The sequence below is a fragment of the Sycon ciliatum genome, chromosome 11 (genome assembly GCF_964019385.1).
Source record: "Sycon ciliatum chromosome 11, ocSycCili1.1, whole genome shotgun sequence".
Classification (NCBI taxonomy): Eukaryota; Metazoa; Porifera; class Calcarea; order Leucosolenida; family Sycettidae; genus Sycon; species Sycon ciliatum.
Genome location: NC_088653.1, coordinates 1,565,441 through 1,588,884, shown reverse-complemented (window position 1 = coordinate 1,588,884; position 23,444 = coordinate 1,565,441). Strand labels below are relative to the sequence as shown.

Below are 23,444 nucleotides of genomic sequence, written 5' to 3'. Positions count from 1 at the left end.
TGGAATCCGCGGAAATTATAACATACAAAATGATACAGAGAAAAAGGGGAAAAACTGGGAGAAACAGACACTGAGACAGGTTGTCTACAGATGACACTCGGAGACAGCAAGTGTGGCAGAATATGCATGAGGGTCATACCTGCTCGACTTGTGGCGATGCCCACGAAGGCATGCCACGGCCGCCTTCACGAGAGCAAAGGACAGCTGGGCTCTGATCAAAGCCATTGCCACAGAGAACGGCTCACCATTCTTCTCAGACTTGATGCCTGCAATGCGGCCAAAGAGAGTGGAGGCTGCCTTCCCTTGGCCACCAGTCGTACTGAACACCACGGGGATGGGGTAGGGGGTAATGGAATGTGTACGAATTACTGCATGCAGGCCTAGGGGTAGGGGGTAATGGAATGTGTACGAATGACTGCATGCAGGGGTAGGGGTAGGGGGTAATGGAATGTGTACGAATTACTGCATGCAGGGCTAGGGGTAATGGAATCATGCCGGGGTCGGGATCCAAATATGGGGGTGCGTATAACACATGGCTGGTTGAAATCTGACCCGGGTCGAACTCAACCCGGGTTGAAACGCTTCTTGTAAACACAGCCATACACAGTCCTTCCCCAGACGCGCAAAAAAAAGACCTCTCCCACTAATCCCGATATAACAGATTCTTGACTGATTTTTGCCGCGAAAGCGAAAAGATGTTCTCAAATTTGAGAACTGTCCTAAATTGGTTCTGAGAGATGGAAGCCGTTTTACATGGCCTACGTCGTTTTACTTTGCACCACCTCGTTTTATTTCACACTATGTATTCTTGACGGGACGGTCTTTCGGCAGATATATTTTTAGTGAAGTTTCGTAGAGGAGACGTATATCGAAAATGTTGTGAACGAAGCTGAAATTGGCATTTTTATGCACCTAATTTCAAGCCGAATTATCGCCAGAGCACGCAGCGTTTTCGGCCAGCACGAAGGCGGCAACATATACAGGTAAGCAATACCTATCATTTACAAGACAAATCTAATCTGTTCACGAGCTCCAAATACCTAAAATTCAGAACTTGCTGTGCTTGCTCGGCCCTATCTACATGTATGTTACAAAGAGTATCACACACACTTGGCAAGTACAATGCACAACATTATAATACCGTCTTCTAAGCTGTAGTCTTCACTGGTTTACAGTTTTGGATATGTAGAGTAAAGCCTCATTCACACTTCGCTTTGCGTAAGGGAAACATGTCACAACGGCTGTTTGCGGCGAGAAAGTTGACTTGATCTTGAGTTGAGTTACTTGTTTGGTCCATCACCTGTGCGCATTGCGTTCATGAAATGAAGTATGAATCAGTCTTGAATGTGCCAGTCCATTGCTCAGTTTTACCATGTTCTTGCTTAAGTCTGTTGTGATTTATCTTGAATCCGTAGACATTTCGCCGTATTGGTACCATCCGTTCCATAAAAAAATGCTGGTTCTTGTAATGGCATGCACCATAAAGTGACATCTGTTCTATCACCGTAATCATCTGCCCGCCATATCTTCTACATTTAGTGAGATGTTGCCTAGGGCTGCTGCACTGTATGCATGCAGTTGTAGTTCCCACCGCCTTGATGCTGGCGGCGTATTCAACATGACATGTATGCATTGTATGCACGCCTATGGATTCGTCCTTTTCTCGTGTAAGTGTACACTCAGGATTGTTCTGTCTAATTGAGTGATCTAGACTTGTTCTCACTTTGTCCACCAATAATCTTGTATGCGAATCGTTTATCAGAGTAGAACTTCATTTTCAGGCTCTCTGGTGTGTACATTCCCTCTTGCTGTCCAGGGTTGCTGTACTGTATATTTGTAATCATCGCTGACTGGCTGTTGGCAGGGTATTTGATCTGTGCACGTGTATGGATCCGTCCCTTCCTCATGTAAGTGCGCCAGCATTTGTGATATAAAGTTGAGTGATATAGAACTCGTCCCAAATATAACACCATTTGCCAATCAGCGGCCGTTCTAAGCGGGATATATGTATATAATATAACCTAACCAGTTGATTATATGGGAAATATAAACCTGTATACAAACCGAGGCGAAGCCGAGGTTTGTATATTGGTTTATATTTCCCATATAATCAACTGAGGAGGTTATATTATGCTTATACTGAGCTGATATACAAACTCCCCTCTCCCCCACAAGGGTAGAGATTGGAATTCCAACCCACAAGCATGGCTCGACGAGTCTTCCTTTCACCAACCAGTGCAGATCAAGTACAAGACTACCACTGACTCTGTGCAGTACATGCAGTGCAGTACATGCAGTGCAGTACCATCACACACTCTTTGTGACTTCAGTTTAGTACTGAAGTACTAGTTACATCGGAAGTAACAGTTATGCGCCAAGTAAGTTAGTTTGAACCTCACGCTGAGTCACAGTGCTAGTGACCGTAACCGCGCGCAGATCTCACCGCGGGCTCTGTAAAAGAACCGTTTGCTCATTATAGAGACATAGAGTTCGTCTCCTTTCCAAAGTAAGAGTAAAATGAATCAGCACGAGCCTGTTGAATCGACTCCCAAACGTTTCTTTAGTTCTTCTGAGGACGACCACGAATCACGATGCCATTATTCAAGCAGCAGTTTCCAAGAACACTGGCAGTGCCACGGATTATGGCTGCGCATGTTCCGTCCGCTCTGCGAGGGACGCGGAAAGGAGAACATCGATTGGAAAACCATCAGTAGTGAAGTTAAGCTCAGTATAATCAGCGATATATCCCGCTCGGTTCACATGGGTCACTTCGAGAATAAGGAAACTTTTAGCCTAGTTCACATTCGACGTAACGCTGACGGTATGGGACGTAAGGGCCTGTTGGGACGGCCGGGGTGAGCTGTAAAATCTTGTACGATTCGTAAGACACAACATGTAGTATGACACGACATGTAGCAGCTATTGCAATTTTCAAGAAGTGACACGAAATCTTATCTTCCTAAAATTTGAATCAGTTGTGCTAGCCATTCGGCGAGTTATCATGGGAAGCGTAGTGTTGACCGTGTTTGAAATGTTAAAAAACCTAAGTGTGCTGTTGTGCGCATCGGGAGGGGTCAGCGCACGACACATCCCCTGTTCACACTCGAATGCAGTTGTTTTGTACGCTTGCGTCCCCGTCTACGGTCTGAAAAGTTGAACTGATCCAACTCTTCCCCTCGCTTCCCAATCTGTAGGGTAGAACGGTTGCGTTCCCGTTCCTGGTGTTCACATTGGACGCTGTCTGTCGGCGTCATAACCGTTCCGTCGGTTCCCGTCAATCCTTACGTTGCGTCCCGTTGCGCCCCGTCGAATGTGAGCTAAGCTTTCGTGTTGGTCACACTCTGTATTTAGGAAAGTACCATGCAAATAGATTATACCATTCGCGCTCTGTGTATACCGAATCCCCCAATTGTCCCTCGTCCTAACACACTCTCGAAAATATTCGCCGTATACCCCTCATGCTCATGGTATAATCCGTACCTAATATATAATCAGTATCATCTGCTGTTTATTTTCCATTGCAGGTTAACGTCTCAATCAAGCATCGTCATCAAAACTTTGCACAGAAGAGTGTTTGTCAGCGGTGTCGGTCATCCTCTGGGATCTTCTTTCTGTTATTACTGAAGCTCGATTCCCAATACATGAACTGCTTTCCACAATGCGCAACATGCAACACCTGCGATGAGCTGCAATCGCGACAGACGATTCACAATCTGTTTTGTTTCTGCGGCATCCAAGTGCAGTGCGTAGTACCCTCACGTGCACCCAGCCTAATGAACTGCACTCCATTTGTGTACAACGCGCTTGTCAAGAGTTATGCTTTTGCCAATTTCTGGGACAGTGGCCCTACAACTGCTTGCGACAGTGCGCGACAGGCATTTCCACGCTGCAAGTGTTACATCGCAGAAAGTGATACCCTAATTGGATTAAAAGGTATTTACAATTCACAATTACAACTTTTAGTACGTGCTTCTCTTTGTTGAACAGCAATAGGTAACCAACTCTTCTCCTCTCCATTCATTCTCCTGCTCGTGTTTGTATGGTGGTTGTATACTGTATACCCATTGAATGATAAATGTACTACAGTATTAGGTTTTGTGTGGTGATATATTCACGTCCAAATATGTTCAATTTTCACTTGAGCACACAATGGTTAGAAGCTTAGAAACACTATACATATATTTAGGGTGTTCTCCATTGATATAATGAAAGATCTCACCTGTTCAAGACGTCCATGTCGACTTTGAGGCCGACTTTCGCATCGATGTCGGCTATTTTCTAGCACTTAGAAAAATGATCCCTACCACCCGGGACGCATTCTATCGCGTTGTTTGCATTCTCCTGGCGGCAGGGCATTGCCAAACTGATAACCTTTCATATGAAATAATTCAAGGGTTGTGGAAGAAGCCTTCACTGCTCGACCAGGCCGATAACCCTATTTCATACATACCCCAAAACTAGACAAATTCGAAATTTCTCAAGCTTGAGAACGTTTCCCGGCAAAAAAACCCTCGAAATCTGTTATATCGGGATTGGTCGTTTGGGAAAGGACTGATACAGCTGCCCGCAATATTCAAATAGGGCTTTCAAACGCAAGATCATAACGTGAAGCAACTTGGAAGAATGGGTATGAATGCGAAGTGTATGGGGGAATGCATGTAGGGCGATAGTGCGGGTTCGAATCCCAGGATATGCCTGAAAAAATAGGGGAATTCAAAAATTTATAACATCCCTATGATTTTTGCGTCAGATACGGGATAGCGCCAGGCGTGACACAAACAAACAAACAAACACACAAACAAATAACAAATTAAAGCTGTGTGGACCCTGGCTAGCGCCAGACGTTACTGAAGTAACGTCTTCTGCATAGCTACGGGAATTAAAGCTGTGTGGACCCTGGCTAGCGCCAGACGTTACTGAAGTAACGCCTTCTGCATAGCTACGGGAATAAATATAAATATATAATATAACATGTCAGTTAACTTATTGCAATGAATAATGAACTTGTGGGATGAAAATTGAAGTTATTGCCAACTCTGAAGTTCTATCCTCTGCTATGTTTTACGCTCTGTGCAATACATTCAGTAAAAAAGGCTGTATATTATATTCATCATCCAATGCAACATGGTAAATGGGAATCAACGCATTCGAGAATAGAGAGTAGCGTGAATATTATTGGTAGGACTAGAGGAGGGTGGGAGGACTAGAGGAGGGTGGGAGGACAAGAGGACAGGGAGATTTTAAAAATGAACTGGGTAGTAGTGGCGGTAGTATTTACTATTAAAATTTTAACTTGAGTATACCAACTTGAGTATACCAAACAGGCCTTTGGCCTACTTACAGGGTGCACAAGGAGAAATTATAAGCTGCCAGCGCGAAAAGCAGGCAAGAGTAGAAGCCAAGCAGTAGATGAATCCCATATGACCTATGGCCTACTGGGTCACAAGGGGGAAAGAAAGACGTTTTGATTCCACCTTGAGTGTCACGTGATGCAGCTGCCCAGCCAAACCGTTTGGATGAACATAAAAGTGAGTGTGAAGGGGAGCGTGGAATTCATGTTGCAAAACTCAAGTGCACGGATCATACACAAAAACTGCATTACCATATAGGCCAGTCATCAGATGAACGTGTTCTGGATGATATTAGTGTGAACAGCACGAAACCAAAGCACAGAACCTAGATAATAACATGATTACTATGAAACGAGGAAATGCAAGAGAGTTCTTGAAGAAGTGGCTTTAAGAGAACAGTAAATCAGGACAATACTCTGATTTTTCTGAGTGAAGTTGTGCTTGTACTTGGCGCACTTTCTGCCGTTATAAAAACTCATCTTATGCAAGTAGACTGCATGCTGTCCAGAGTGCTACGGCGGCTGTCCAGGGAATCAGTGCAACTTGCACTCAGCAGTTCTTCATCCACTGTGTCTGACGACAGAAGCTTACGCTTGCTGGGTGTACGCTTGCTGGGTGTCGCATTGAGTGTTTCAAGTGTCAAAGTGACCTTGTTTTCATACGTATTACTGTGTAGTGATGCCTCGCTGGAAGAAGCCGGAATTGCGGATAGGATTGGGGCAGCGGGTGTCTCCGAAAAATCACTCTCTTCACCCTTTTCCACCCCCCAGCTCATGGTTGTACCGCGATGCTGAAAGTCTTGAGTTGAACAAGCAGACGACTGCTGATACTGTTGCAAGGCCTCATGCTTGCTTCTGCAAATCCAATAGTCAAAGCAATACACACACACACATGGACACGAAATCCACGCACAACAGCAAGCATTCAAACATATCGGAAGGAAGAACACGCATAACATACGGAAGCAAGAACTCACATAATCTTCTTTGTAATTCCTCAATGATATGAAAACTGTTAATGCCCCAAACCAAACAATATGATGCTGGAGTTCGACGAAATTTGTCACAAGGATCGACACTAAGGGAGGGTTGAAATCAACCCGGGGCGTGAGACTGCCTAAAAATTTGGTTAAACGTGTTTTTACAGATTCCTTCATACCTTACAGCGGGGGGGGGGTATGATAGGGGGGGTATGATAGGGGGGGGGTATGATAGGGGGGGTATGATAGGGGGGGTATGATAGGGGGGGGGGGGTATGATAGGGGGGGGAGGGGGGGTATGATAGGGGTTGGGGGGGGTATGATAGGGGGGGTATGATCAGTCAAGTTTCTTTTACTCAATCATTTCCGAAAGAAAAGGTGACAGCACCGACGCATATTCCCTGTATTTACAGATGATGAGAAGGGAACGAAAACGTTCGGTTATGGAATTTGCTTACTTGACTGTGTGGATTGCGTCGGTGCTGTCAACTTTTCTTTCGAAATTGGATACGCCTCCAATTTTTTCCTTTAATCAATTCCCATTTTCATTTTAACATAGCACAGTGGCCTTTCTATGTGCTGATTGACGTCCAATCATCTTGTCGGTTACCTTAGTGATACAGGGAGTGGGACCTGAACCTATGTCACATGTCACGTGACAAGCCAAGCCATTCTTAATAGACGCTGACCAACTAAAACAGGTTTCAACAGGTCGCGATTCATCGGCTTTTCCTTGGTGCCTTGAAATCTTTGCAAGTGCGTTCAGCTAAGCTTGTTTCTATGCCGTCAAAGGTGACTGCTTTCCCTGGAAAGTTTTCAGGAGACACCTAGGCATCCCAACATGGCTTTAAGCCGGATCTTCTTTGCGGTTGCTGTTGTTGTTATTTTTGTTGTTGTTGTTGTTGTTGTTGTTGTTGTTGTTGTTGTTGTTAGTGGTGTTTTTGTTGTTGTTGTTGTTGTTGTTTTTGTTGTTGTTGTTGTTGTTGTTGTTGGTGTGGATGCTGTTGTTATATTTGTTGTAAATGGACCATATCTCGTCATCTGGCCCAAAAACGTGACTTTCCATTGTTGTAAAGCTGACTACGGCTCATAGTACTCTTGGAAACGGTTTCAACATTAAAAGACAAGACCTGTAGCGCCCAAGTGAGGGATTAAACCATGAACTTCAGCCTTGTCTATAAAACGAAATAGGGTTTATTTTCCACACATGGAACTTCGCTCTCGTCCCTGGAACCATAATTAACTACGTGCCATGGGTCGGGGATGGGTTGCTGCTTATGAACTGTAATCCTATCCATCTACACCCATCACTCCCCAGGATAAATAAACTTCAGGAACTGAGGACGCGTGATGGCAGTGTATTTACCAGTAATAGTGACTATCGTGCGTATTCAGTGATATCGGTATTAAAATGATTCCTCGTATTGGCATCACAAAGCAAACTTGGCCAATCTTTGCATAAGGGAAATGGACAAACTAAATGGTAGTGTAAGGTACAAAAAAAAAAGATTAGAAGCTTTGTGACAACTCTGAGTTTCACGTATTACAACAATCTACAGGCAACTGTAGTGATACTTGAAAGTCAGAGTTGTGACAAAGCTTCCAATCTCTCTCTTGTGTACAAGGCTATGCCCTACATGGGTACTGAGCAATCTTCAGACAGTGAAGCAAACCACTTGACTAGTGTAAGCTACATGAAAACATCACTGACCTATGAGCAGTCGCCCCTTGTTGAGAGCTGCGACGACGGCGGAATATCAGAACGGCTGCAATCCCGGCAATAACTAGCAGACCACTGACTACGCCACCAACCCAGGCATAGTTTGCATTGCCCAAATGTTTACCGTTGGGTGGTTTTGCTGTGGATATCCCGTTTGCTGCATGGGTTGGGGTTTGACCAGCTGTCGGTCGGGTGAAAGGTGCTGTGGCAGCCAGTCACAAAGACAGACAATAACACTAGCATGAAATAGTACACTGTCTATCGAGCAGGGAGTGATGCATTCTTGCAGGTTTGCAAGAAAGTCGAAGGTTCAATGGACTTCTCATGTGCTCTGAATGGCAGTCGTGAGTCAGTCAAATGTCTAGTCAAGTCGGCCGAATACCGCAAGCTCCATTGTGGGGATCAAACCCTTTTCAAATAACACTAGCATGGTTGCACTATTAAAGGCAGAAGTGATGGCGAGACACCTTGAAATTGCATTCAGAGTAAAAATCCCACAAGGAAGGCGGGTGGGGAAGTGTGGGGGGGGGGGAGGGGGGTTGTGGTGCGAAGACCATGCTGGGTACCAGAGGGTGGATTTGCACATTCAAAACAAGTCATGCTCCCTTGATGTACTCCAGGCTAAGGTTTGCCGGCGACTCCTGAGGTCTGCGAAAATAGACTTTGACAACTTTGAATCAAAATCTAATTTTAGTAATTAGAATAGATTGTGTCACTTGGAATCCCTGCAATTTCGCCGTAACTTCATTTCTCTGGTTGTTTTATTCAAGTATATCAATTTCCACCCAGACTATCTCTCTCGCTTTGCGATTACCATCTCACGTAGCCCAAAAAGCTCATTTTTAACTCACATTGCCGAATTTTCTCATGTCTCTTCCTACAGAAAACTGGTGCATTCCCACCCCGATTGACACCTTTGGATTCCATAACAGAATTCAAGCGTCATTTACGTATTTACATTGCAACATATCAGTTCGACTGCACTGGTATACCTTTGATGTGCAATCATCGATTTACATGTACACTGCTTGTTCTTTCACTGTATCTTTTGTACAGCATCTCTCTGTTTCCGAACTCATGTTGCACATTTTCTCTTTTTCCCAACTCCAATGTTCATTGTATATACACAAACAGGAGATCCCCCCCCCCCCCGATAGGCGTCAGCCTTTGGGTAATCCTGAAATAAAGATTATAATACTTGATTGTACACGAGACTGTGTTCATTGCGTACTCACTAACGTTTGTAACATGGAAACATGTGATCGAGTCCACCAATCAAACTAGATTTTGAACAGCCAGACACGCACAATCTAGCACAAAACTGACTTGGAGCACTGAGACATTCCGTGACATGAAGGCCAGCTTGAGCACTGCTCAGATTGAATACAGTCCCTATGGGTTTAAGCCCAGGCTGCACAGAGCACATTTTAATAGTCTACCACAAGCACATGTATGACGAGATAGCAGTTGTCTGAGGATTGCCGTTGCTTTTGCTACTGTGTTATCATATCTAAGAGTATCTCGAGCGACCTATCTGATATGATGTTTTTGCTGGATCCTTGGCCTACAGCGTGAAGAGAACGTGAACACATCCAGATGGCTCCTCCACCTGGAGAGCTTGGCCATCAAGGAGAGCTCTTGGGGCATTGATATGTCGCAGTCATCCAAACTCGTCATCTATCGTCACCTTTACACCGAAGACAAGTTTTGACGGCATTTCACAAAAAAAAGAAACCTTTACTACACAGAGTGAGAATTTCTCGCAAGTTTCTCTCATTGTGTGAGCCCAACTAGAGTAAAGCATCATTAGTTAGTAGAATCTGTGACACGTTATGCACAGGGACATGTTGATAGGCTGGCACACTTTATTATCACTGTCATCTGATCAGGATACATTGATACCCGTTTTGCTCACCTAGACCTAGACAACTGGGTGATAGTATAGTACCATCAGCTGTACATGTTGATGTTCTCACTCCACTCAGTGTGTACCCAGTATTGCAGGTGTAGGTTACCGATTCTTGATATCTGATCATCCCTGTTTGGCTATTTATCACATTGCTGATAGTTGGCACCTGGCAGGTTACAGCTAGAAAACAGTGAAGTAAAGCGGCGTGGAGACGATATTTTGATGATAGCAATGAATAATATGATGATAGCAATGAATATTATTCGTTCCGTGGTCATGATACGTACACAACAAAGAGATCTCCAAAGAGGTGTAACCAAAATCAATTTTCTTTTCACTACTTGGTTGATATCTGTATGCGGAAAATATAGAATAGGCAAAAACCGTTATGCCAGCATCTATACCACATAAAATCTGTGATCATTTTGTGCATAATTTTTTCCAAATTGGGTATCTGTTATCCAATCGTTTAGAAACTATATGAGAGTAATTGTGGAGCGATCCTGAGCAATATTCCGAAAACTATTCTCAAAAAGGTCCAGCCAAATTTGAAATATTTCAAAAACCCTACGCGTCTATAGTTTTGAAATGGACTGTAGTAGGGAAAGAAAAAGAGAGAAGAAAAACAACTCAAAACAGGAGTTGCGACTTGCATAGGGAGAAAATAACGTATAGATGACATCATAAAGATTTTGAATGTGCTACACAGTAGAAAGAGAACTAGAGCGTGCAGCACCGCAGCTAGTCTGATCCACGGCAAAATGTTTTTATTTAGTCTGATCAACGGCAAAATGTTTTTATTTAGTCTGATCCACGGCAACATGTTTTTATTTGCTGATGTCACCTTTACCAGGACGCACGACGTGCATTGCACAGAGCACACGCAGAGCATATGCTGAGCAGCAAGGTTCCAGCGGCAAGGTTCCAGCGGCAAGGTTCCAGCGGCAAGGTTCCCGCAGCCACAGACCGCCTCCCACAGTATTACTCATGATCTCGAAAAAAGGGTCAAACCCAGTGGAGCTGCAAAACAACGGGTCAAACCCAACGGGTCAAACCCAGCGGAGCTGCAAAACAACGGGTCAAACCCAGCGGAGCTGCAAAACACTTTCGCTGACATTTCCATTGGCCCTGATCTGAAAGGCTATGTGACTTCCTCAACATGTGCTAGCGACCGGGCAGAAAAGGAGGACAAACACACAAGGATGTGTGTGTGTGTGTGTGAGAGAGAGAGAGAGAAAGAGAGAAAGAGAGAGAGAGAGGGAGAGAGAGAGAGAGAGAGAGAGCAAGAGAGGGCAAGAGAGCGAGAGAGAGAATGCGGAAACTTACCATGGCAACCTCCATGTGCGCTAATACCCGGTCCCTGGAATCCACGCTTACAACCACACGTATAGCTTCCTCTGGTGTTGGTGCAGGTTGCATATGTATGGTCACAGTCATTCAACTGAGCATCTTGACACTCGTCGACATCTGCAGAAATACATCCCAATCAAAAGAGTAACCTTTCTTGAGAGACAGCAGCAATGAACACAACGATACACCACAACAGCTGACTTTTAATGTTTCGTGCCGAAACCAAAGTCGGCGGAGTGGTCGTGAGATTTTAGACAAGTATTTATTGGTAAAAAAATGCCTGCCGTCCTCTTCTCCCCACTCTTTGAAATTGTACTAGTAGAGGGAATGTGCACAGAAGTTGACGATGGTAGGAAGAATACGGTTGTCACACAGAGCTTCCTGGCACATCGGACAAGGCTCTGCCTGCTTCATGTGTGGAGCACTCTCGCAGGTCAAACTGCCACCTGTGCTTGGCATACAACTAGTACAACACATCATAAGAAGCACAAATATTGCGACTGGGTCAGCACAGTGCCCAGATGCATAGCCCATATGGGCACGGGGGGGGGGGGGGGGGTGGGGGGGGGGGGGGGGGGAATGCACGCCCTAAAAGGTTCGACCTAGGTTCAGCATGCACATAATGCCCAAGATGACATGCACCAACCATCCTAGGGGACATGTATGATACAGCTGCCGTGCAACCCCCCCCCCCCCCCAAAGAGGGGACCAGGTGCGTCCCTGTCGCCCACATGTACTTACCGACACAGCTTAAAAAAAATGGTAAAGAGAAAAGGACCACACACACAGTTTTATTGAGAAAAGGACCTGTAACAAAATTAAATAAATATTATATCCGTAAAAAACTTACCGACACAGCTGTTGTTTCCAGTACCAGTATAGCCCACTGCACAAGGACAGTGATAGGAGGCAAGCTGATCCTGGCAAGTGCTGATTGTGGGTGCGCACACCGCAACACCTTCCGCGCACTCGTCCATTTGCACACAGGACAAGTTTGAAGAACCGCCGTCGCGGAAACCGCTTGCGCATGCTCCGCATCGGTAGCCCAGCGATGGGGCGGGCTCGTCCGAGCATTGCCGCAGTCCACCGCAGGGCTGCAACAGGCAAGCGTCGATGTCGCTCTCGCAAATACGGCCAGTTTGACCTGAACCAGAAGAAACGAGCAGAAGAAATCAAGTAAGCGAACAATGACAAGTACAGTAAAACATGCAAAGGCGACCACCTGCCCAGGAAGACCACCTGTCCAGGAAGACCACCTGTCCAGGAAGACCACCTGTCCAGGAAGACCACCTGTCCAGGAAGACCACCTGTCCAGGAAGACCACCTGTCCAGGAAGACCACCTGTCCAGGAAGACCACTTGTCCAGGAAGACCACCTGTCCAGGAAGACCACCTGTCCAGGAAGACCACCTGTCCAGGAAGACCACCTGTCCAGGAAGACTACCTGTCCAGGAAGACCACCTGTCCAGGAAGACCACCTGTCCAGGAAGACCACCTGTCCAGGAAGACCACTGAAACCAGGACTAAGGGATGCTATTTCCAGTCAAATGACCCTGGATAAGGAGACCACCTGGCAACAGATATTACATTTTGAAGGTCCCTTGTGCGGTCGTCTTAGACATGTTTCACAGTAAAGCAGGGGCGTAGGAAGGGTTGTGGAAGTGGTACGACCGAAGGTGGGCGCGGCGGAAGGCCGTTTTGGAGGGGGTCCAGGGGACCTCTGGCGGGAAATGTTTTGTAAAAAGATACAAAATTCCTGCATTCTGGGACTCGACTGTGCAGTCCAGTCGAGTACAGTACAAGTACGACTGCAGATCCATGGCAGATCTACGAGTACAAGTATAGAAAAAGGTAAAAGTCCGATGGGCATATGCATCGATAGATCCTGATTTTTTATTAAGGTTTTGAACGTTCCGGACGGACCATGCTTTTCGAAAAGTGGTACGACCATGGTCGTACCAGTCGTAGCGGGTGCTACGCCCCTGGTAAAGTGTAACATGTCAACTAACGCAGCTCAGGTCATTCGTGAGCTTCTGTGGTAAAGCACTCACTTACATTGTCGCATACTTCACAAACTACATTTGTTTCAATGTAGCCAAGTTGTAACCTAGGTTGAGCTATGGACCTTATTCGATAAACGTCACAATCACGTGAAACGGGGTCCCGGGAGCCAGGTAGTGGCAAGAGACCTGCACTCAGTGCACAGTGGACTTGGCGTGGGAACACAGGAGTAGAAAATACCGGTATTTTACTACTCCCTTGTACGACCTGGGCCTTTCTTGCCACTCGTTTCACGTACGCGTGCCCCAGCTTACGACAAATCCCTGGAGGCGAGTCCAAAAATCACGTTATCGAATAAGGTCTATAGTTTAAGTGTTGGTCTGTACACTGTATCGTGGTTAGTAAAAAATAGCATCATAAAAAGACAATTACAGGTCCCTACCGTATGTCAGCCCCACCTTTAAAGCCATGGCCTTATATTCAGAACACCGCTGCTTTCCTAGCTATTTTAGACGCAATAATTATGACTCACCCAGTACGCCATGCCATAAAAGTAAAAGTCCACACAGAAATTTCAGTCTAAATCCACTTGTTCACCCTTCCTGCCGGGCTGTAAGTTATTTTAGTATAGAACTTATTCCTTCATTTTCACAAAACATACTTCAAATGTCGTTTCATTTATGAAGCCCATTGCTTTATAATCGAATATACCTCCATGGCTGAACTGATGGTGGTGGTGGTGAGAAGGAGAGCTCCGTGCCAGAACTTTGCAGCCTAGAGAGCGTGTGTGGGCAGGCGTGTGTTTACCGCCATATTGCCAGGTGTGTCTTTACCACCATACCTATCAATCATTTGTTATCACTCTTCTATGTCGACCTCCACTAATTCTCGTGATCCTTGACTGGTCCTATATTACCCATATCGCCGCAATATCGACCGCTTATATCGACCGCTTGTATCGACCACTTAGGCATAATATATATAGGGGTAATCTTTCGACTTTGGAGGGACTTGGAATTTTTCTCTCCACTTCAAAAAGAAAAATTGAAAGAAAGAAGACAAAGGAAGAGAACAAGCAGGATTTGAACTCACAACAGTATGAATCTCAAGCAACCCCTTATACCACCCAGCCACTGTGCTGCAGATGCTGAACCCTGTTGTTCTTACAGTCTTGTACCCAAAATAGGCAACATCCTATGTACACTATAGCACAAATGCTATACTAAAAAGGTTAAAATAGCTCCTAAAGGTTCAAATTTTGGGGTTATGGCAAAGGAATCGTGATAAATAGGATATTGACCTCGACTTCGGCCTATATTTCCCATATGAACCTCGTCTTGGTCAATATCCTATACTTATTGCTACGTACGATTTTCGCCTTGCTAATTCTGCTCAATACTATCATAAAACTTAAAACTTTCCTTTATGAAGTTGATTGCTCCAACTAGTTCAAACTTTCACCTGGATTTACGTCATCTCTCACCTGGCAAGCATGCAGTACATGTAAGTAGAGTGAAGGCTGTTGAGACAGCAGTGCTGGCTGGTGCTGCGCTGCACTCTCCAAAGCAGCTGCAGAGGGTGATTGGCACGGTGACGATGGAAGTCTGGTTGGCCGAGTCAACGGCACGCACGCGTAGCACAATACTGCTGCTCGGCTGGCGCTGGCTGGGAGTCCAGCTAAGCACCAATCCAGACTGCGGGGAGTAGGCCGACACCAGATCACCAGGGACAATTCCGCTGGAGGTGGCCACTTCGATAACCGAGATTTTAAGAGTGAGCGTAGCAGCAGCATGAACAGTCACGTTGCTGGTTACATTGAAGTTAGCATTGAGGACATCAGTAGACAATGTTATCAGTGGTGGACTGCGAGCTGAAAGAAAACAAGTCATGGCACACAAGTCGAGTTAATCGTATTCTTGTGCAAGCTGACGGGAAGGTCAGACTTCAATTCAAGCCCGAGCAATATAGCTTGCAGCCTATATCATCATATCTTCTGAAAATTGTAGTCCAGTTGTTGTCTGATGATCAGATAAAACCGTGAAACAGCAGAAATGCTTTTGATTCCTTTCAAGTGTGTGTCAAAGCAATTTTTGTATATGTATGTATGTTGACACAAACCAGCCTGAAGTTCAATCTTGAAGTTTGATCCGTAGTGAACACAAGCATCTTCACAGGGTACAGGCTATCAAACAAGAGAGTCGCGGTGCTACTACTATCCATAACGCCTCAAAAACGCATTCGATCCTTATGCACAGAGTACACAACACGATAGTCCTGGAAAGCTTCACGTTGTTGCACTGTGACAAAATAGTGTGCATGTCCACGTGTACATACTGTTAGAATACACAACAGAACAACAAGGACAATCAAGGCTTGTTTGCTGCTACTTTAAGTTTCATGCTTACGCAATCATCAGGCATCATGTTGCCTGATGATTGCGTAAGCATGAAACTTAAAGTAGCAGCAAACAAGCCTTGATTGTCCTTGTTGTTCTGTTGTGTATTACGCTCTGCCTTTGTGGTGTTGAGCACTGTCAAGCACTCTGGGTACATCCTTCGGTACTGTTAGAATACATTAATCTTTCAGTGAGAGTCTAGGCGTACGGTTAGGTGAGAAGGCAGACATGCCTGTGTATCTGGTGAAGTAAATAAATAAAATAAACAACAACAACAAGACCCAAGCGCACAAGAGTGTGTGTCCATACCCACGGCAATGGAGGATTGCTGAAGAGCTTTCTCCGTCGCGAGGGTAGATGCGGCCAGTGTGGTGCTGCCAGTTGCAATGAAGTCGGCCAGGCAAGCGAAGTCTCCATCGCAAGTGGCGTTTGCCTCGCTGCTGATGTTCAGCACGTTGACAACAGCCTGGTTGGGCACAACGCCAGCTGGATTGTATGTTGCGTAGTTGGTGCTGTCATCGTAGGTGAACACATATTGGTGTGGCTGAACTTGCACTGTTTGTTATGACAGACAGGCAGACAGACAGACAGACACAGATGGACACAGACAGGCAGACAGATAGACAGACAGATAGACATACAGACATACAGACCAACACACAGACATACGTGCGCAGATACAGCGTCAGTGCACGAGGCAGATGCAAACAAGAATGCACAATTGACCATTGTCCATTGTGGATCTGAATTTGGTGCAAAAATGACTGATTAGAAGTTGCACGACTTGGTGAAAACACCTCAAAACAGAGGATACCGTTAGGACAGCATTTCAAGGCCAGCTAGTTGTACAGTTTTTTTTAAGTGCGGAAAATAACTTACGAGTTGCCGCTGCAGCCAGTACACTTGCCGAGTTGCTCAGATCAACGCTGGGACGAGACATGTTGAGAAGACCGTCCACGGTGGAGAAGGGATCATGCGCCACTGTGCAACAAACACATACAAACATCAATTCACATCTTGAAATGCCCGTGAAGGCATGCACCCATGCACCGTGTGCTGGCGTAAGTACAACCGAGGCCGGAGGACACGAAGTGAGGGCAGCTAAGCGCTTATATATCCACAACTCTGAATTCGCCAAAATGAAAAACAGGCATGCACCAGAAACTCCAATAGATACCGTGGTGTCTTGTCTTAAAGCCTGGCTCGTATGGAAGCCTGTTTTGAATACAAGCCGGATTTTCAGGATACACTGGCAGATAAGCCTGATTTTAGTGTTGACACGCCGCACAGGAATACATGTACCAGGTTTGAATAGATGCCTAACTCTGACATCGGCTTCTACAGGCGTAAGCCCGGCTTTAATACGCGACGTGACAGTCATCAAACTCAATAAAAGGCACACTAGTATACACACTGCTATCAGACATGCTCTACCAGAACTTTTTCTTGTTACATTGCAGTGGAGTGCAGTAGCAACCAACCTTGGAAGGCCAAGAAGAGGACAGGTGCTTGCTGAACGGAGACTTGCACACTGCTTGAGCCGTACGACGTCACAAGACTGCCGCTGTGCAGTCTGAAATAGGTATGGTTGCCCGCGTGGATACTCTGCACCAGCTGATCATCTCCGACAATGGCAAGGGTGTTGTTACTGTATGCAAACACCTCCACGCTCAGAGTCTGCTGCAACCTACTGATCCCTGTGGTGAGCCAAAGAACACGCAGCCCACAAACAAGCAGATGTTAATGGAATCTTGCTCAGCAAACATGCGTGAACATCTGGAGATCTCAGGGTGGCCAGCCGCTTCATACAGTGTTATCCTAAGTTTTAATATCGTCATACAGTCCATTCATCGGCGGAAACTGTCCCGCTGGCTTTTGAAAGTCCGATTTGGGCCGAATTGAGGATCAAAACCCACTTTAAATCTCAAAATCTGGGTTTGGGATCTGCTCCTCCATACATTTTGCTATGGTATACCTGTCCCAATGTTGTAAAACCTGGCTGAATTTCTGTTTCCCTGTTCTTCGACTTTTCTGGCCTCGGCAAATGTGGCTTGGAGTAATTGCACAGGTCACACAATGCAGGATGTACTGTTGTTTTCACAATATCTACAACAATGTGCAGGAGACACCAAAAGGTTAGGGTGCCAGTTTCCAATGAATGGACTGTAGGCACCAACATTTCCCTTATTTTTGAACTTGAGAACTCGTACTTGCATGCTGTGTAGCTGTGTGAGAAAATAGCCAGCTTTATGAGCAAGAAACCGAATGAGCCGTGATGGCCTATGCCCAAGTTGGCCGAAATCTGGTCAGGCCCAATTCATGCAGCACTTTACTGTGCTCTTCACCAAATCAATGTCAGAAATTGCTATTTAGTGACACAGCAAGCACACATACAAACACACACACACGCACACACACGCGCACACACAGACAGGCAGACACACACACATACGCACACGGAGAAAAACATTGATCAGCTTACAGAGGTTGATGGCTACGCGGGTGATAGACGTGAAGCTGAAAGCATTAACCGGGGCCACTTCCAGCCTGGTGAAAACGGAGAAATTGTACGCCGCTGGTGTTGCAAACCTTGCCATCAGGTACTCGCCAATGCCATGGAAATCAAAGTTCTCACCTTTGAAGTTGGTCAAGTGAGGGTCACCAAATCCAGAAGCTGTGGACAAAGTGGACAGAGCAGATCACATGGGATTAATGTGTAGCAGGTAGCAACCAAACATTTCCAAAACTTCAGTTTGTGTTTGATAGTATGTCATTACATCGAACTATGCGTACATGCTTACAAATGTTCAGCCGCTGCAGTTCGCCCCGGAACCAATCCCGTAACCAAAACTTAGCCCTGAACACAAACGGTATTGCGTTGTATGAAGTAGGGAAATAGATCACAGTCTTAGGCTGCCTCCAGCCGAGTTTCATGCAAACCGTGAATTTGTTTAGTCTACAAAGAGAGTGAAGGAACAGCAGCAGCAGCAGTTCATCGTTACCTTGAGACAGTGCCACTCTGGTTGTGGTTGCTCTGGGCGAGCGGCGCTTGCCAAAGAACTCGTTCAGAACGTCTCCCTGCTGGCAGTAGGCCAGGATGGAAGCATCGATGACTTGGTATGTTTCGTACGCCTGAAGGGCACCACTATCAACCAGAAGTCCGTCACTGCCATAGCAGCAGACCTGACAACACAAAGCGCAAACACACACACACAAAACAAACATGGGTTGTAAGCATGAAACACACGATACTCACCCTTTAGACAGGGGCCGGGGGTAACTCATTCAGCAAGCACAGCCGGGCACAGGCAATACACTTGATCATTTTGCGAGAACTGTGGCAATAGGCCCAGTGAGAAGGTAGGTTTTGCCTTTGCTTCTGGTGAAGTAAAATAAACCTAAACAAACAAACAACACAATAGGACCAGCAGTACCAAGATACAATGCAAGGCAAGCAGGCAGATAGCTCACGCATGGCTTACCGAAGAAGCCTGGTAGCGTGATCCATTGGAGACCGGGGTTGACCTGTAGCAGAGATAGCTGCCAGACACTGCGGGCTGTGGCTCAAAGATGCCGAGTACAGAGGTTGTTGCACGCTCTGCCGGGCACTGGAGGAGATTGGCGGTGGACTGGAGGTAGGACGGAGTCTCCACAAGGGCTCGGCATTTATTGATGCCGCGCAGACGCTGGCTGCAGCCCGGTGTTAGCCTGATGACTAGCTGACGTGCTACGCTGGCTGGGCTGAAGTGGCTCTCGATGTTGCCATTTGCGGGACGCCATGCAGCCACCACAGCCTTGGGGTTACCCAGCCAGCTGACACCATACTTGGGGTAGAAGAACAGGGCGAACGTCTGACACTCGTCACCAATGATGGCTGCCTGGAATGTGTTGCGCTGAAGCGGAAACAGGACAAAAATATAGACAGTAACATTACTTTCGTCATGCACACACACGCACACACACACACACACACACACACACACACACACACACACACACACACATCTTGACCTTGACAAACAGCTGCCGTTAAACGGCTAAGCTGCCCTGATGAGGAGGGAAACAAAGGGGTAGCATCACGGCATCGCTGCAGAACATCCGGCCTCATGCCGCTGCAGATCCTGCTGTCTGCGATATCTCTCGCCGCACGCACAGCATAACTTGAACTCAAGACGCTCCCTTGTTGTTGGTCGCCTGCCACGCGCGCAATTGTGCTGTTTAAATCCAGCAGCAGATCGAAAGCACCGGTTACATGACAGGCAGTTGAATGGGCAACAATACACACACACACACACACACACACACACACACACACACACACTTACACACACACACACGCACGCACATACACACACGCACATTCACACACGCACACACACACATGCACACACACACACACATGCACACACACACACACACACACACACACACACACACACACACACACACACACACACACACACACACACACACACACACACACACACACACACACACACACACATACACACATACACACACACATACACACACACACACACACACACACACACCTACACAACGGTTCTCCAGCACCTATCCAAAGCAATGACTGATGGGACACGCTATAAACCAGCACGCACGAGAGTGTACGGTCAAAATAGCTCAAAATGTAGGCTCAAATCCCCATTCCAATTTGGCCGGAAATGGGATTCGGATCAGCACATCTGCAGTAAAAAAAAAAAAAAGTAAATTATCGTATCCGTTCCCGAAGGGAACTCACGACGGCCGCTAACACCGGATAAACCCTAGCGGCAGATGCAGCGCCTAACGGTCATCGGTGCTAAATCTGGCGACGAACTCAGTTATGGTGCCCATTTCGTAGAAATTGCAAGAGCATTCCATACTGCATGGTGACCATCAACCCATTACGGCTGAACGGCAAAATCATCTCATCATTGTCTGAATGGGATGCTAGACTTACTCTGTCGTGTGTGTCATTCTCGCGCATCTCACGCCAGGTCGTGACGACCGCCTCGCTGGGTGTGAACTCTTCACTGCCAATGGAGGACGCCCTCACTGCCTGAAGGATCTGCGAGAAGGTGGCTGCGTCGGTGCTGTTGCTCACAACATGGCTAGTCACCGTACCTGAATTGCAACGGCTGGCTGTAGCAGTGTTAGTCCACAGCGGTGCCACCAGAGCAATACTGTCAGTCACACGGTCAACACGGTTGTAACCGCCCGTGAAGCCGGCCAGCGACACGAATCCGCTCCTCGACACCTGTGTCGTTGACACATGAACACACACACACACACACACACACACACACACACACACACACACACACAAGCAAAATTCTTATAACTTAGCATCGACAAATATACCTGCAAGATGTCCTCCAACACAATCCCCACAGAGGATCCGAATCCATCTTCAGCAGGGGCTCAATGTCCAACAACAGAAGGAGCTATTCTACCCATTTGTCTCCTGCAATGATGCCTGTGCCTTTCCAACAAGCCTGCAGGGCAACTTCTGATCTAAGGATGTATGACAACTTCAAGTGTAGCTGCATTCTTGACTATGTCTGTTACCAAAGTGCAGAGATCACAGCGCAGTACCGTAACCAAGACAACATCCAGCCCAACCAATCCCAAGCCAATACAAGGCAACCATCGCTGCTGCCCTGCACATACATGTATTAGCACACTAAGTACGGTCGTGGCCAGAGAAATACAGCCTACGATTCTTAAGTAGCGCCGCGCTTCCATTTCAATTACATAACATCATCGCGCTCCAAAAACCGATCCGAGGGCTGTAGGGCTCCGCACGAGCCTTGGCGCTGCTTTTGGCACGCGGGTCGGATTTCTTTGGCCACGACTGTATTTTTTGTCAAAAGTGTGAAGACTCCACTGTAGCCATCCACGATACCCATACATCTTCACAACACTCTCCAAACGGTCTCTGCCCTACACCTATAGCTAAAAGAGAAAAGGAGACCATCATTCGACTGTATTTGAAGTAGTTTGTATAGAGTATAGAACTCCATGGTCTTACCGTAACGTTGCTGTACTCTGCATAGCTGGATCCAAAGACCACCGGGTAGGTGAAAGAGAACGAATCCCCGCTGACCTGAGTATCCGCAAGCGGTGTCAGCATAGACTCATTCATGTCTGTGCAGCATGGGTGGTGACAATTGCATGTAGCACACACACACAGAGACAGTCAGATAATGCATGATCACATACACACACGAAATTGGTTTAAACATTTCGCCACCGATATTTCAAATCTTACTTGAACAACAGCACAGTATAGAGAAGAAAAAAAAAACAAGACAAGTTGATGCATGGTGATGACGGCAGAGTTAGTTATTTTTATTGTTTTAGTAAATATTGTGTCTCCGCGGCGTTAATCCGGCAAGACATTTATTCAATCTACAGGTAATAGGGACCTTTCGCATCTGCTGCGAATCGAATGCGAAACGAAAGTTTGATTCGGCTCGTCCTTGTTTCGTTGAAAATAGATTCAGGTTTCGCAAGTCGTCGTGCTAATTTCCATGGAAACTACGAATAGCTTGGTGTACGCGTGTTTACACGTACACGTGCATGGATCATGGAATCAAGGAAAAATGTGTACCGGGGAAATAATGTGTACCTCACGGATTCAGAGCGCGTCACGAATGAAGTGGCTTCAATTCGTGAAACCGAGCCCTCGTAAGTGACTCTGACGAATTCTCGAACCCAGGCGACGAATCAGCATTCGTTTCGTTGCAAAAGGTCCCTAATATAGAGCAAGAACAACCAGGAACACATGTGACATATGTACTCGCTTACTTAGGCAGCCTGCTTGCTCGGTGTAGTATTGAGCGGCGTCCGTGCACTCATCACACCGCTGTCCCGTGTAACCAGGTAGGCACAAACATTCGCCGCTGGTCACGCTGCACTGGCTGCTTTTAGAGCCAACGGGAGAGCAACGGCAATCTATGGGTGAGAGAGAGAGAGGAAGAGAGAGAGATAGATAGAGAGAGAGAAAAGGAAGAAGTGAATACAGCGAAAGCATAACGTACAAATACATGTGCGCACGTGCACACACATACCCTACAGGTATGGGGATACACACATACCCTATAGGGGAAACGTGATGCTAGTACAGTCAAACCTCGTTAGGATGAACTTCAAGGGACTGAACAAATTTGTTTGTCTTATCGGGAGTTAATCTTATCCAGATCTGACAAAACATCGATATGCATATCAGATGGATTGTATTTACGTGAAGGTGCATGCTGTGGTACATGGGAAGCATGTTATTCTTAGCATAAGCCAGAAACAGTGCAATGAATCACGACTGTGTCCAAAGTTCGTACAACGCACTGATTGATTTGTTCAAAACACGCTTGAAAACAATTTGCACTGTACGTACAATAAGACCTCGACTATTGAAAAAAAAGAAGAAAAAAAGCAGCCAGCGCACGCGCACGCTCGTGGACCGAAAGTTCGTACTACATGTACATGACCACACTGACTTTGTTCAAATCACACTTGAAAATAGTTCGTCTTCGCGAAAGTTCGCTGTACAGAAGCTCGTCGTAAACGAATAATTTTGACTTGAATTGATGCCTGGCCAACCATAGGATTGGCCCTAGTTCGTACTAATGGAAAGTTCGCCTTATCAGTGTTCATACTAACGAGGTTTGACTCTAGTTATTATTGTGACTGCAGAATGTGTTCACATTCGCATTTCCTCTCCCTCGTCGCCTTTTC

The 23,444-nt window shown here is 46.2% G+C and overlaps 1 protein-coding gene across 1 annotated transcript in view; it reads right to left on the bottom strand.

The window, feature by feature from the left end:
- Positions 1-9,543: 9,543 nt before the first annotated feature.
- The window catches only part of LOC135827668 (uncharacterized), a 29,005-nt gene continuing 15,104 nt past the window's right edge, over positions 9,544-23,444 (bottom strand). The window contains exons 13-25 of the mRNA XM_065340122.1: positions 22,518-22,664; positions 21,739-21,854; positions 20,668-20,964; positions 19,187-19,597; positions 18,707-18,887; positions 18,187-18,378; positions 17,186-17,401; positions 16,584-16,685; positions 16,014-16,259; positions 14,793-15,179; positions 12,160-12,453; positions 11,286-11,426; positions 9,544-9,614 (exon numbers count right to left, since the gene is read on the bottom strand). Coding sequence (XP_065196194.1) covers positions 9,544-9,614; positions 11,286-11,426; positions 12,160-12,453; positions 14,793-15,179; positions 16,014-16,259; positions 16,584-16,685; positions 17,186-17,401; positions 18,187-18,378; positions 18,707-18,887; positions 19,187-19,597; positions 20,668-20,964; positions 21,739-21,854; positions 22,518-22,664 — 2,801 coding nt within the window. The remainder of the gene's footprint in view (positions 9,615-11,285; positions 11,427-12,159; positions 12,454-14,792; positions 15,180-16,013; positions 16,260-16,583; positions 16,686-17,185; positions 17,402-18,186; positions 18,379-18,706; positions 18,888-19,186; positions 19,598-20,667; positions 20,965-21,738; positions 21,855-22,517; positions 22,665-23,444) is intronic.